Source organism: Aptenodytes patagonicus, chromosome 14, assembly GCF_965638725.1.
Source record: "Aptenodytes patagonicus chromosome 14, bAptPat1.pri.cur, whole genome shotgun sequence".
Classification (NCBI taxonomy): Eukaryota; Metazoa; Chordata; class Aves; order Sphenisciformes; family Spheniscidae; genus Aptenodytes; species Aptenodytes patagonicus.
In genome coordinates, this window is record NC_134962.1 from 12,465,903 (window position 1) to 12,482,137 (window position 16,235).

The following is a 16,235-nucleotide window of genomic DNA, read 5'->3' on the forward strand; positions in this document are numbered from 1 at the left end:
TGCTGAGACGCTTAGCTGTTATCCTCACCATGGAGCACGTCTTTAATAATGGACACAGATATGACCTAACCAAAGATGAGTTACATAGACTGATAAAAATATTTTAGTGAAGCTACAAGTACACTCCAAGCTTTCCTGAGGTAGAAATCAGTCTCTTCAGTCATGGAAAGATACAGCCAACTGCAGAATCACTCTGCTGCAGCACTGAATTCCATGAACGTCCATCTGTCTTTAACAGGCAACCATCTATGTTGGGCAGAATTATGAAGGAGCAAATCTTGCTCTTTTGGTGGGTGCCGTGAAGCTCAGCACTCTGCAATACTGCTAGAGAAGGAAGCCATTGTCTTTATAACGCTCTCTAAAAAAACCCTTCTCTGACAAAGGTATAAGATAAAAATACATACATGCACACCCACACAGCTCACAACTGCACAAAGCGTATGGTAAGTTTGTGAACATGAACAAATACATTCATGTCAAAAATATCAGTAAGGAATCCAGAAAGATCTACCCATCAGAAGCTTTGTGGGAAGCAACTTTTGGCTCCAAGACTGACAGGAGCCTTCTAATAAAACAATTTCCCAATGGCCTGATGCTGTCCCTCTTTACCCTGCAATCATCCCAGTTTCAGAAATTATCATCTTCAAACTTAAAAAGGGATTTAAGTACTTTAGGTGGAGACACAGGTTGTTTTTCTTGATGAGGTACTGTCTGCTGAGGCTGAATGACAAGCACCTACACTAACTTTCCTGCTACACCTCCCATATTTGAGCCTGCACTGCCCCCATCCCATCGAGATACGCATTTCAGACATTTTCCAGCCCCCGCCCCCAAAGCTTTCCAAGACAGGAGTAAAGCATGCTCAATGCTGTCCGTCCTTGTGACTCCTTCACATTGGGAAGTGGCAGTTTCGAAACACACAGCAGCTGTCAGTACAAGTTAATTGTCTAAGCTGACTACTACTGCGACCATCTTCAAGTGAAGCTACTGAGATTTAAGTAACAGCTATGAACAAAGGAAACTTCCCCAGGGTGAAGCAACAGTATCAAATGTAGTATTCACGAGAGCTGTCTGGCCACGTCTTCTTTTTCGCGTGGAGTACATTATTCTAGCGGACAAACAGGCCTTGACATGATGGAAAACACCACTAGAACTTTGTGATAACACTCTAGCAAATTTGTGAGGCAATTCTTATTTGAACCACTGTCCCTCTTCTACTCATCCTTCCTCATTACAGGACTCCATCTCTATCATTAGCTATTAATGGGGAACTAATTGCCAAGGTCTCCCACTTCCCCAAAAGCATCAAGTCTGATCTCCACCAGTTGCGCTGGAGGATCTCCCAGAATATTGTTTGTCACAAGGACTGGCACAAAACTGTATTTCATATCACCGCTCCTGCTGACACTGCAACACAGACTGAGGTTTAACAAAATCCTACTTTTATCTCAAAGAAGTCCGAGAATCATCGATGTTAAGTAGGTGTTACAAAATACCAAGTTTCGGGAAGACCGACTGCAGCTCCACTCTCTCCACTTTCATTCTCAAGTCTGGGGCTCACTTGTTCATCAGCTGAGTACAGAAGTCAAATTAAGAAACCAAATTTCAACTTGAAAATATGCATGTATGCTCATGTTTCTAAAGCCAGCAGCAACTTTCTACTGCTTTTTATACCTTACAGGTCACAAGAATACAAAATTAACTTCACCCTTTCTTTTCACATCACCTCCCAAATGTCCTAACTCTCACTGTGACACCAGAAGACATTACTGCAGTTCACTCTATGATCATTAGTTTAAAAAGCAAGCATTCAAGATGAAAATATTTCTAACTATAAATCTGATTAAATCCACTGGAACTATTTAGTATTTATGTCAGCCAGGACGTTTTAAACAAATGCTGTGCTAAAAACACTGTAGTCTCATACACACCGGGACACCACTACCACAACTTGTTCAGCTGAAGTACTGAATAGCAGGAGCCTGCAGTAGAAAAGGCGCTCTCTGCTCTGCCCAGAACAGCACTTCAACACTGTATTAATTCCAATGTTCAACCAGTGACAGGCAGTGGAAGCCACCAGAGACACATGCAGTGGGAGCTCCCTAGAGCAGACAGTTTAGCAGCGTAAGGACAGCAGTAACCGGGAATACTGTTTAAAAGGAATAATCCTACTGTAGCCGAGAACTGGGTTTTAAACTGATTTTCTAGCTGTTCTTTCAGAAGACCAGGTCAGCAGCAAACTCACTGCTGAAACAACAGCTAGTCCATACCCTTCTCCTGTTCTCTTAACAGGAGGAAGCATTTTGAAATCTAATGATGATACATATTTAAACACTGACAGTGCTAAACAGCCCAGAATGGATAGTCATGCAGGGAGAAGGTACGGCTGGGCATATCTGTCATATGTTGCTGTCTCAGTCAAATGAAACAGCACCAGAAAAGCAAGGTGATAAACACCGATTTCTACAACGAATATCCTCTCTCAGATTTGGAAACCTAAGACACAGTCCTTCAAAACTGCAGGCAGGAGCGGAATACCTAATGCTAAATCGCATTTTGCTCCCATGTTTCGGAATGTGAGGTTTTCTATAAAACTTGGGGCAGTTTCTATAAAACTAACAGCTGCAAAGGCAATTCAATTTAATAAGCCAATAAATATTTCTGAATGACTGCATGTCTTACAAGGATGTGAGAAGTTATATTAGCACAACCAGCTCGAGCGGACTTGAAAGAAAAACTATCCCATCTTGAAAAGCCACAGAAAAAAAATCTGCACCAATTTCTTACGTTAAATTATCCTTTTCTTAAATAGTCACTGTATCATTAAAGCCCATCCCTGCAGTCCAATAACAAAAAAGCAGATACACTGTCAGAGCTCCGCTGATTTTAGCAGAACTACAGCAATTTACAACATCAGTAAGAATCTGACCTGGAGCCTCTCTCTAATAGGGCAGTGGCTTGTGCTATTTCAGCAGGTATTACTTTAACAGGAATCCAGTGAAATCATTAACAGAGGAATTTGAGTCAATGAGATGTTAAGTACTTGCTATAATTACATATTATTGCAGTATCTGCTGACAGTGCAACTCAGGAGGTTGGAATTCAATGAACTATCCAACAAATATCTGAAGTCACAGTTGTAAGTGAAATTAAATCTGAATTTGTGTTCGATCACATTTATGAGCTGTGTGCCTAACTTATGTGAAGCCATGTAAAAAAACCACACTTTTACATTGGTCCCCTGGTTAAAAATCTTTCATGTTTTACAAAGTAAACAAAGTAGCCCTGATAGCAAGTTAATAACAGATATCGCTTAACACTGTAGTAAAAGGAAAAACATCTTAAGAAAATCTGCTAGAAGTAGGAAGCACACAGGCCATTAACCCCCGAAACACATCTTCCAGCACATTTAGGTAATTCTGCTGAGTTTTAACAAAAACAAAAGTTGGCCACAGCTAACAGAAATGCATTCAACTCCCCACTCCCACAAGACACCCATTAAGTTTTAACCTGAATGCTGAATGTGTCAGAACAATTAACACAACAGACCTCAAGGTCTTTAGTAAAGCCCTTCTGAGGCTACTGCTGGGAAAATAGATGCAAACAACTTATGTAGTACATGATATCTAAGAGCAGCTTACCAACAATACATTTATTTACATTTCTGAGTCTGCATTTCCGAGAAGTGTCCTAAATGATCGATTTACTTCAGAGTACCCTCACTTGTAACAATTTGATTCCTACAGTAAAGCTACACTGTTATATTCTACAAGCCCTGCGATAGATTGCTGTGAACATAATTGAAAAATCAATGTGAAAACGAAATTAAGAAATTTTTCAGAGATTGGCGTCTGACGTTAAATACTTCTAAAATAAAAAAGCTAAGTGGTTTCAGACTTAAAACTACCCCAAGTATTGTTCTGAGGCTGTGGGCAGCACTTCTTACAATGCAGGCTCATCACCCAGCACCGCAGTCTGGAAGTGAAGGCACGGAGTGACTCAAGGCTTGTGTTGGAAGGAACAAATTACATTCTTCAGAATTCACATCTCCGTGTATCACAAAAAAGGGAAAGGAAATTTTCAGTGGAGATATCCATCTGCATCTAAATACCATTAACTACCTTTTGTATTTGGGATCCCTTGCCAAACATTTGACATTTAAACACACTGGTGACGGCATGCTCCCAGGGAACTTGAAAGACAGTTTCGCCCTGACGTGCACAAGATACAGATAGAGCACAAGAGTTTACCTTCAAGCTTCCTAACTTCACGAAGTTTGTTTAGTACAGTGGCTCTAACAGCAGCACTAAGGTACACAGGGCCCTGTGTCAGAAGTAGCCCTGCCCTCCTTCAAAAAACTCTCACCCATCCAGAAGGCACCAACAAAGCAGCAGCAAGGAAGCACAAATCTGGTCTCCAACAGACTGTTTCACAACCATTGAAAAATCTTAAGGATCTCCGTTATGTTGCTTTTCAGTTTGTTAGCATTTAAATCACTCCCACCTTTTACGTGTGCAGCTCTATCACACATGAAACATGAATTTAATGCAAATGTGCTGAAATTTCCTTAACTTGTAAGGCATTTGTTCAGCATTCTCACTATTTAATTTAAATTTCCCTCTTGCTCATTCCCCTTCATATCTTCACCCTGATGTATACAGAGGTGCCATGTGAGCGCCCAGGCCAACATAAAAAACCTGCCAGTTTCTGATAAGATGCTGCAGCAGCAAGGGCTGCTTTTTTCCCCCTAAAAAAATTCACTGTTAAAGCAAGCCCCTCCTTCAAGCGTGTTTGACTTCCAGAAGCCATCTCTATGACGCTGGACAATCAAATTCACACTTGACTCCTGTTAATATACTGTAATAGTTACTACAGCAATACTGGCCTCAAATTGCATCTTAAACTTATCGGTCAAGTCAACCAGAGGAAAAAAAAAACCACTGCTTAGGGTGATGTCTTTACTTTCTACACAGAACGGTTCTGGATTTTACACAAGTTCTGATCGCAGGCTGATGAACAGCCAAGACACTAACAGCAGTTAGTGGAATTTCGTAGCTTTGGAGTGCAATTTATTTTGCAAACAAAAGTAATTTTTATCTACTGCACTCTGCAAACACAATGAGAGAACTGAAAGTCAAGATAAATTGCTTTTAGTCTCAACGTTGTCCTCAGTAGTAAGAGGTTGTTACGTTCAACCTTAATAACAAAGCTCTTAAAGGCAAAACTCAATAGAATCCAAACAGATTTTGCATCTGAAGTGATCTGCAATTTTACCAAGTGAGAAGAAAAAAAAAAATCAGAATGATTCCCTCCCTGAATACATAGTTGTGACTCAACATTCACACCTGTGAAAAAGGGGTCATTTTCAATGACCAAGCTGTACTTGGAAATGACAGTTTTAGACTTCCATTTCCATTCTACAATGCTGAAGACTGCGAGGACGTTACTTGCAAAAAAGGCTCGCTGTTTCAGCGCAATACTGTTCTCAGGATGGTTTGCAAACAGGCACTGCTGGGACGGAACATGGAAAATTCTTTACAGTGCGTACTGATACTAAAAATACAGTTAAGGTGAAAAAAATACCCACTATGGCCAAATTAAACAACAGGGAGAATCTGGATATTGAGACAGAATGCAATTACCCAAGTTGGAATTTGCCCAGGACACTCTTGCTTAGAGTCATCTGGCTATTTAATGACAAGAAATAGCCAGGAACACATATTTACTGCTGGCATCCTCTCTCATACCTAATACTACCCTGCTATCAATGAAATGGGTGTGTAATCAGATCCGAGTGCTCAGCTACAACCAGGGTGCTCCTTGGTGACCTGCAATGGGCTAGCAGATCCACCCCCACCCACCTTACTTCAGCTGCAACAACTTGTGTGATCACCACCTGAGGTAGTATGTCCACTGACCCAGATATGAACACTACTAACAACAGGAAGCATCAAAGTGCTTAAGCTGCTCTATTACTGATACACTACCCAGAAGTCACCCAAAACATTCTTTATGAACAAAAATGTTTACTGCTGGTACATTCAACATTTAGAATGAGTCAGTACCAGCCCCCAGAAAAACTTCCCTTCCCCCTAATGTAAAGAGGAAAGGCAGCCTAAAAGGAGACTTTGGCTCTACTGTTAAACGCTGCCTAACAATAATCAAAGTACAAACCAATTCTAAACATCTGGGGAAAAAAAAAAGTACTTGAGATTCCTACCACCCACTCCTAATCTTTGCCACTAAATAGGATCAAAACAAGAATATAAGAGCTGGAGCCTCACCGCTATGCCTAAATGAGAACCGCTCTTCTCAGATCCGTGTGTGACAATTCCTGACACAGAAGTGCAAAGAACTCCTGTGTGGAGGAAACAAGACTCGGAGCAAGCAGAAGTGACAGGTTTTCAGGAAGATCAGTTGTGGTCACAAGGTCAGAGAGGACAGTGTCTATTCAGCATCATTCCCTTAACAAGACTAACAGGGTTACACGCACCTTTCAGTACTGAAAAGGATTTTGGATTTTAGGGGCCTCTGATCAGTCACAATGATGTCACACAACTGCCATAAAATAATTACAACAGGAGCAAAAGGGTGCTGATACCTACACTGGTATGAATTTGTTGGGTATGCTTGATTTACCAGGAATTCAGTTTTTCCATCCAGGTGTCTTACTTTGAATCTCTGTATTGAATTCCTCCAACACATGGTAGAAATAAAAACTGGAGGAGTTTTAAGTGCTGTATGCCTAAAACTCTTAAAAGAATAAAACAGCACATGGTCACAATAGAGGAGAAAAATCCCTCCAAGAGGTTCACTGGAAGCTGGAGTGGAAAGGTCAAATATGCATCATTTCCCCTATGTAAATCAGTACATAACTAAAGCTTATCAGGGAGTACTTCTCCCTAAATAAAGATGATCCTTAAGCAAATATTTCCCAGCATAAGAAGACTACAAGTATTAAAATACATGCTTATATTTAAGTCGCTTCAAGAGTTACTCGTGCACTCCTTGGGAAATCCACTGCACCCTTTTTTCTGTTAAGAATTATTCAGAGCCCTACTAGAGATTCAGAATGGAAATAATAGTTCAAAAACTGCGTATTTGCTACTGCCTGCTCCTACTGCACACACACAATCACATTCCAATGAACTGACAGAAAGAGAGGTGCACCCAAACGTAGGTTTGTAAATATTTACACGCAGTAGCCTACAAAACAACTAGACACATGGACATCATCCAGAAAAGCATGCTAAAAATCAGTATAACTATAAGTCTAGCAGATATCTTCAACCATTTTTTTGTCCTCTACCACCTCACCAGTCAGAGGACAGCTCAGAGTTCCTTACACATCCCGAACAGTGACAATTACACACACGCACAAAGGTAGGTTGTACATCCTCAACTCCCCTCCACCCTGCTTAAGCCCTTCAATTTGACACCTACCAACTTGGGGGGATAGCAATTAGCTTGCTTCCTAGAAAAATGAATAAACAATCAGAAAAAGTTAGCAGCCATCAGGCTGATTAGAAAAGATAGTATTATATGCATGTATATATATGAATATAAATATATATACACACATAAGTGTACATATTCATATATAAATATATACATATATATAAAATTACAGGACTCCTATAATGTTTCTGAACAAAATGAACAGTTAGCTTGCAAACTTTCTGAAGTGATGCTGTCTACCTTTCTGGAACTGTCTACACTGTTGGTTTTGTTTTTTTTTTTTATGTGGGCTTTTATTTTAATTAAAAAGCCCCACCCAACAAGGTAAAGTTACATCAATTGAATAGCAAGGAAAGAAGTAAGACTGATCTTAAAATGGATGCAGTAGATTCTTTTAAAGAGCAACATGTTGCAATCACCTTTCATTTTAGGGGAAGGGAGGGATTCCCTGAAAGGAACAGAGACGGGGAGCAGTGGGGGGAGGGAGGCTGCGATAAAAAACGGCTTGGGGATTTATTTTAGTTAAAAACTTTGCTTTCCCCTCCGTTAAGAAGGGGCTGGGGGCCGGGAATCGCCGCCCGGTGCCTCTGTAGAAGGCTCCTCTCCGGCAGCTCGGGGAGGAGGAGAAGGAGAGAAAGCCACACAGAAGAGAGGAGAAAAAGAAAATGGCGCAGAGACTAAGTCCCGACCGTCGACAAGGCGACTTTCCAGGGAGGAATCGGGGCCCAAAGGGGACCCCGGGAGAGCCGATGGGCTCGGATCGGGGGCCTCCGGTGCCCCCACTAGGGGAAGCAGGGGTCGGGGGGGGGCGAGGCCGCCGGGAAAGGGGCGCTTTTGGCAGCTCGATGGGAACAATGGGGCCGGTGAGCGAGGAGCCGGGACTTAGTCTCTGGGACGCCATGTCTGTGCGCGGCCGGCGCGGCGAGGCGAGGGGCGCGCCGGGGCCACACTCACCGTTCGCTCGGAAATCCGCCTCGATCTGCGGGGAGAGGAGACAGGGAGAGACCGTGAAAAAGGCCGTCCCGCCAGGGGATTTTTTTTTTTTTTTTGGGGGGGGGGGGGGCCCGCGCTGGATTTTCCCCCCCTTCCTTCATTCTCATTTTTAGAGAAATTAAATAACAAATGAGAAATGACCAGCGCGATGCAGAAGGTGCCCTCCGTGGTGGTGGGGGGGCAGGGTGAACTGTCCCTCGGCACCCGCACAGCTCCTGGGGTGACACCCCCCCCCCCCCAGAGGGGAGCGAGCCAGGGGAAGGTGGCTAGCCGCCCCCCTCCCCTCCTCCCAGGCAGGGGGTCACACAGGAGTCCCCTCTCCCCCACCGCCCCCCATCTGGGCAGAAACGGGCCCCGGAGCGGGGGGCGCTCTGTGGATGGGGGCGCCCCAGCACGACGAGGGGGGGACAGGCCGGGTTGACAGGGCTCTCCCCAGACGCGTGGGCTACCCCCAGCGGGGGCAGGCAGGGGGCAGCAGCAGGGCACGTCTCCCCTCACTGAGGTTAAAGGAAGGGGGGGGGGGGTGTCAGCCGGGCCCCCAGGGCTGACCCTGAGGGGAAGTAAGGACCCCACGGCCTCGGTGGCGAGAGGCCGGGGTCCCCCGGGAGCGGGCCCCCGCGGGCGGTGAAGGGGCGCTCACCTGGGAATCGTTGTGCAGCTGGTCCCCGCTCATGCCGGAGGGCGCGGGAGGCCTAGCGGAGCGGAGCAGGAGAGGAGAGGAGAGGAGAGCTGAGGAGAGGAGAGCCGAGCCGCGCCGCGCCGCCGGGGACGCGCGGAGCCTGGACGCGAGGGAGAGCGCAACCCCTGGCTCCACAGCGGTTGTGTAACAGACTAAGTCCTCATTTCGGCGCACTGCGCAGGCGCGATGCCTTTTACGGGCGGGGCGGGGCCAAGGCGATGTGAGGCAGAACGCTGGGGCGGGAGCTGGGAAACGGCAGTTCTCGTATTTGCATTCGAGCCACGCCCCCCGCGCGCGAGCCGGCGAGATTTGCATACGGACCACGCCCCGCCCGTGTGCTCTCTCCGAACGCAACGGACCCGCTCGCCCCCTCCCGCGCGCCCTGAGCCGGCTCGGTTTTTACATATCCGGTCCCGCCTCTTCCTCCCTCTTCTCCAATCGCGCAGCAAAAGCCGGCGCTCATTTACATGCTCGACCCCGCCCCACCGCTGAAGGAACGCGGTGCATTTTGCAAGAACCCGTGCCCCACTGTGCGCGCAGTGCGCATGCGCTCCATCCCACCCCGCAGCCCGCCGGCTGTATTTGCATACCAAGCCCCGCCTCTCGCCCCGCAGGCCCCACCCCCGCCCTGTCAGGGGAGCATGGCGGCGCCCTGACGGCTGGAGGGGGTGGCGGGGCGGGCAGCCGTGTGGGGCTGCGTCCCCCCCCGGATCCCCCGGCACAGCCACAGCGTGAGCACCCTGCCAGGCCCCACAGCCCCTGCTAAAGGAACGGGCTGCTGGGTTTCCTTGGGGGCCCTCGGGGCATGCCCTGGGCCTGGCCGAGGCCTGGCAGGCCTGCCCCCGACCCCCGGGCAGGGTTTAACCGTCAGCTGGGGCAGGACGTCTCCTCACGGCAGCTGTGCTGCTCCGGCACCCGGGAACTGGTTATGGTCACGCTTACGGCATCCTGGTCAATGCCAGGCAGGGCTGCGGTGCGTGGAAACACGGACGGTGTTGTCCGGGCTGGGTGACTCCAACCTGGGTTGCGTCTTCCCTCCAGATGGGCGGCTGGTGGGCTTGGGGCCTGACGGGCCTTTCTCTTAGGCCGGCTCTCCGCAGGAGGAACTGTGCGAGCTCGGCTGAGTCATGCTCCTACAGAACCTGTATAAGCACAAATGGTCTGATGTGCAGTTTGATTCCGAGCATTTCAAAATGATGCAGCTGTCAAGTTCCCTTTGGCAGGAAAGGAGCCGAGCTTGGTGCGCGCATCTGTCCTGCAGAGAGCCCGAGAGTGTGACGGACGTCTCATTGTTAGTCTGTCTATGCGACTGTATCAGGCTGAAACGCAGAGGCCGCAGTAACCACGCAGAGATTACACTGTGCTAGGCGCTGTACAACTGCTCTGCACCCAGATAAGAGTGATGCTAAGGAGGGATGCAGGTTGGGCAGGCTTGGGCTGACTTGACTTGTTAAAGTCAAGGACGGCAATGGTGCATTGTAAATAAGAGCTTCCTGCTTTAAAAAGGGATCAACCAGCAAGATTTTTCTTCCAGCATAAACAGGCCCTTTAATTTTTTTCTCTCACGAGGAAACGGAAGGTAAAAAGGAAACAAAAACTTTATTTTCTTTTAGCTAATGTGAGAATGAATCACATACCTCCCTAGAACAACACACCCATCTCCCAACCCAAATATGAAGACATTTATTTCTCTTCTGCAGCAGCTCTACTAAAGGGGTTTTCTTTTCAGTGTACTAAATGGCAGGTTTAGTATGCGTGGCTGGTACATGTCTCACAGGACTGCCTCCAGTCTTCTTGGAGCTTCCATCCTGTGCTGCAACACAGACTGTACCTTTCCTCAGCTTCTTTACACAACCAGAGCTTTGATTTGACACTAAAATAATCTGGCGCTGCCAGGCTATCTGAAGAGATATATCAAAATGTAAGCAGCGACAGCAGCCACCTATTTGCACTGCATATTTATATCCCGCAAAGGGAAAACTCTGTCACTTTCTTACAGTCTTCAGAAGAGGATCTGAGGACTTCCTTTTTTTACCAAGAGCAGGCAAATATGTCTGGCTCTAGAGCTGTTTATTATGCAAACTGCTAGATTTTTAAATATAAACATAATGAAAAGGCTGTTTCAGACACCTCTCCTGTTGGAAGAGGTGTTTGCCCCTAGCTCACAAGAATGAGATGAAAGGGGGCTTTGCTCTGGGTTTGAGCCCCTCCTTGCTGCCATCCGGGGGTGCAGACGCTGTGTCCGCCGATGCGGGACAGCCTGGGAGCGGTCTGGCACCTCCAGCTTTGGGCACCAGAGATTCCTAAAAGCCCTTTCTTTGAAGCGACAATTTCACTTTAAATCTTATATATCTCTGTCTCCCCAGGAAGCCTGGCTCAGGCAGCTGTGCGCTGCCACAAGAGAGGGACCTGCTGCAACCCCCACCATGCTGCAGCTGCAGCCAGCCCCATTCGGAGGAAAGGATCACTACCTCTTCTAGCAGCTGCCATCTTCACAGGCATTTGCGAGCGCACGTCTGATTGCAAAACAGAGCTTCCAAACTGGCACATGAGAGGCTCAGTGCTGGGCTGTCTGCAAGAGTCTGCTGACAGCCAGATAGGAGAGCTCTGAATGTAAAGGGAGCTGCCCGGTTTGTTAGCTCAGGTCCTAATAAAGACCCATGGCAGCTCCCATGCCAGCGGTGCCAGAACCATTAGTGACAAGCAAAACCTTGTGCCACTGCTGTGAAACGCCACTCATATGATGAAGGAAACCGCTGCCTGAGACATCCATACCTAAACCAGGCAGAAGTGTCTCCCAAGGATCACTTCCCATCTGCTACATTTTGTCTCCGCTCTCCCGTAGGGTTAGCTTGGAGTCTGAGCCGAGCCTGCAAGGAGCCTCTGCTCCGCTGTTGGATCCCAAGAGGCAGGGAGATAGATAACTTGTTCAAAAGCATATTAAACTGTAACACCTGTGTGGCCACATCTGTTGCAACAAGCTGTATGATAAAAACCCCATCTGATCTCACGGGACCCCCTTCAAACCTATAACCTGCAGCATCACACTCCAGGAGTCTGCACCTCCCTCATTCCCTTCCAAGCTTGCGTCCTTTGTTGCTGGGGAGGCTCTACCAAAGGAAGGGAAAGGTCCATACAGGACACGCTGCTGTACAACCAGCTCTTTCAACGGCAGAGGCTGGCAGTGAAGCGGTTAACAGGCTTGGACCTGCTTCCCTGGCAAGGCTGTGCACACCCCATCAAGATAAATGGGAGAAGTTCACACCTCTGAGTGCTGTTGTCTCTCCCTGTCTCTCCAGGGCTCCCTGGGACTGCAGTACATCACCATCAGGTTAATGTAGCCTAGGTGATTGCTTGCAAAAAGAAACGGCTGGAAACTACATGTTTAAATTAAACCATAAATCGTCCTGGATATAAAACCTGTAGGAAACCCTCCAATTCTTAATCCTGGTGAATTGCGAGATTTGATTTATTTGGTGTACTGGGGGCTTCTTGCTGTGCTCAGGGTGCCTGTTTTGGGAGAGGGAGGTGGGTGCTTTTTTCCTGACCTGCTCTACAGACCTGTGTCAGGACAGGATTCTACGCCTTGCTCCAGCTTGAGTCCCTGCTCTTGTGTGTGGACGAGAGCTGTAAATGCAGGAAATCCCCTTGCCAAACCAGGCTCGTGGCTGCGCTGTGCCTGCAGGGTGGCTTCAGCCTCCACTTCTGCACTGCTTCTTTCTGGATGCTGGAGCAGAGAGTTCGGGAGGGCAACAGCTTCCACAGACCTGCCTCCTTCATGCAGCAGTTGGACCAGTGGCTCTCAGGGGGCTCTGCAAAGGCTTTGTCAAAGGTGACCCCAAAGGTTGGGCAGTGCTCCTTGCAGCAAAAGCAGGACTCTTGCCTTCCCCGGGCATCGGAGCCAGCACGGGCTCCATGGGGTCACTGGAGCCCAGGGCAAAACAAGGCTGTGCTGTCCCAGGCCTAAGAAGCTGAAAGTAAGTACAAAAGTGAGGCTCTAGGACCAATACAGGACATGAAACCTATACATCCAAACCCTAAACCCTCTGTAGCCCTCTTTCCAAGCCATTGCCTTGCTTTTAGCCTCATGTGAAGCCATCTACATTGTGTTCCTTCAGTTAATTCTCTTCTATATTCAGCTTTATTATATGATGCATTTCAAGTTCGCAAGTGAGACAGATTTGGTAATTAAATACATCTATATCTTGATGTTTTTGATTACCATATCAAAAGTTCAGGTCTTTGACCCTCTCTCAGAGTGCAGGAGGAGGCACACAACATTGCCAACTCGTCCAGTTTTATTAGCAGTCCTGCATATCCAAGTTCACTTGTTTTGTTTTCCTTGATGTTATTTTGTAAGAATGTCTACTTTCGTTAGAGGCAGCAGCAAGTTTCTAGTACTTGTGTTTTAGGAAAAAAAAAACATATTAAAGAAAGGCTTCTGCATATGAAACGAGCATTCTCCTAATGAAGAGGTAACAAAAGACCAGTTACAAAACAGATTTAAACCCAAAAATCTCATTTTTAAAAGCCTGCCATGATTTTTGAGTCTCAGCTCATTTGTAAAAGCTATGGTTTGGATACTTATATCGCTAGTCTACGATTTTTCACAGCCAGAGAGACCTGCCTGATGTGCAGGATTGCAGATCAGTGTAATCCTGTAAACCTGCTGTCACTACAACAAAGTGACACTTGTACAAAATAGGAACAGTCAGATATATGACTCCCCTCTCATTTTTCATTAGAATAACCTGCTCAAAACACTCATACCTATTACGTACTGTCAAATGTATTGAAACTAAATGATCTCAGTGCTTTGAAAGCCCTTTATTTTCCACTTTAATAAACTGCAGCAATTATTCACAGTTTTATATGTAAGACGGGAGCAAATTAAGCAGAACCAGCAGATACCACTGTAAGTGGGAGCTTTCAAAGGTCAGTCTTAATTACCGAGTTTCACCTGGGACGGGAGAAGCTTGCAGAAGTCCTGGGAAATTATTAGTAAGAAAACAATAGCTGATATCACTTGAACTTTATTATGTCCTCATGTGCTGTGGTTAAGGGAGCCAGGAGTGGTAGAAAGGTTGGTATAATGGAAAGAGCAACATTTGGATCATAATCTAAGGAGTATGTAACTGCATTTTCTCATGGAGCCAGCTAAGATACACAAACCCATATACATCTGCTGTGATGGTTTGTGGCTGCTGTATGACCACTGCCTAACGCTGAATGCAGTCGGGCATATATATTCCACTATGTCACATTGCCTCCCTGCTCCTAGCAAATAAAAGCAACTCTCCTGCTTGAGAAAGCAACGAGAAACCCATAAGCAGCACCGTGCTTCAGCCTGTCCTCCTAGTTTGACTGTGTAGAGCAGTGCCTTGTATTTGGGGATTACCCCATCGCCCGGGCTCCCGGCAGCAGAGCGTGGGTGCTTTGGGAGCCCCAGAGCACATGAGAAAAACCACCCTTGCATAACAGGGCAAGCGTAGGAGGCAATAGGATGGCTCTTTTTGAGTGTTAACGTGTTGCAAATATAACTGAGATAAGGAGCCATTTCATATAATCTGTGCCCCTGGAATGAATTTGTCATGAATCTAGGCTAGGTGGTTTCACTTCTTTTTTCTCCCATAGCTGATTTCAGTTGCTGTTTCTCACATAGTAGCATAATGCTGTGATGCAGATTCCTGACATTGCAAGGAAAGGGTCCAAACACTTCTATTCATATCAGAACTGCTATTAAAAAAATACCCAGAGTTAAATTTGGTACCCACAGTTAATAAATGGTTCTCCTTCACAGTACATGACATAATATTTCCCCCGTCTGTTGTGTTTTCCATCCAAAGGAAAGAAGAATCCCCATTTTGGGAAAGAAACTGCTCACTTGGAGTGCTTCCATTTCTGGAGTTGTGCCATGTGAAGAATGCTGGGCCCAACTCCAGGAGATCTGAGCAGCCTCAACCCATCCAAAATCCACGGGAGCTCTGATACTCATCACTCCAAGTGCCAGGCCAGACGTATCCCAGAGACTGCCCCTGCTAAACCCGAGAGCACTTTTGAAACGGAGCCTTTAAAAACTTTGCTCAAGTCGGTGGCAAGAGCTGAAAATTCAGCAGAGGGTCTTGGTACAGCTTCCCATCCAACACGCCAGCGTGACATTTCCCTCCTACCCCAAGACTCATGCCAAAGACCCGCTTTAGCCCAAGGGCTTTGAGATAGCCTAAGTTCAGCCTAGCCTGGAAAACTCTGGAAGGAAGCCCCCAAACCGTGGGGAACTGCCCTTTAGCTAGCTTGCCTTGCAGGCTGGAGGGGAGTCTGACCAAACGTGAGTGCTTTCAGACTTTAAAGCCTGAATGAGGCGTGAATTGCTCATGCCTTAGTCAGGAGATGACATGTGACCCTATTAATGACTTTATTAGCTTCGGTGTTCCCATGCAGTTGGGCAGTGCTTCCCAGGGAGGGAGGAAAGTCCTCTGCTCGCAGGGCTTCAAGGGCTGCTCGGTTCCTGCTCTGGCACAGACTTACACTTGCGTGATGCTTGCAGCCGTGGCCGAGCTCACTGAATTGCCGCTTTCACATGGCAGTGGTGGATGGGCCAGCAGGGACTGCCACAAAAGCACTGCACCTTGCTTGGTGCACCAGGCTGTTTGGGGATCCCATCCTGCACCCCCTTCAGCACAGGCTGCTGTCCTTGGATAGCCATGCCAGTGCCGGCAGCTCTTACCGGGTGCCTCAGCTCTCAACGGCAGCTCCAAGGGTTTCTGCCACATGGGATCTCAGCAGGCAGATGCAGCGTCTGTCCTCTTCTGTGGTTCTTTCCAGGCTCTAGGTAGACCCGGTCCCCTCTCAGCACCAAAGGTAAATAAGCCAGAAGGTCTTTTGCAAGTTGACACTTGGTGAAGTTGAGGTGGAGACAGACCCTGCTTTTGGGGCTGCAAACCCCCTATACTGAGGACAGTCTGCTACAGGTTACCCCACTTTTAGCCTCTCTGTCCTTCCAACTCATCATCTGGCAAATGAGGTTCATGGTTCCTCCCTGTCAGCACAGGTGATGGGGTGAGAAATGCAGGCGTGGGGTCCTCTGCTGATCAGGTGAGAATGATTC

At 47.1% G+C, this 16,235-nt stretch overlaps 1 protein-coding gene across 1 annotated transcript in view; it reads right to left on the reverse strand.

Annotated features, from left to right (window-relative positions):
• Positions 1 to 9,306, reverse strand: part of TOP1 (DNA topoisomerase I) — a 67,047-nt gene extending 57,741 nt beyond the window's left edge. Inside the window, exons 1-2 of the mRNA XM_076352449.1 lie at positions 9,092 to 9,306; positions 8,413 to 8,437 (exon numbers count right to left, since the gene is read on the reverse strand). Of these exons, the coding sequence (XP_076208564.1) occupies positions 8,413 to 8,437; positions 9,092 to 9,124 (58 nt within the window). The 5' untranslated portion in view covers positions 9,125 to 9,306. The remainder of the gene's footprint in view (positions 1 to 8,412; positions 8,438 to 9,091) is intronic.
• Between the last annotated feature and the right edge of the window lie 6,929 nt (positions 9,307 to 16,235).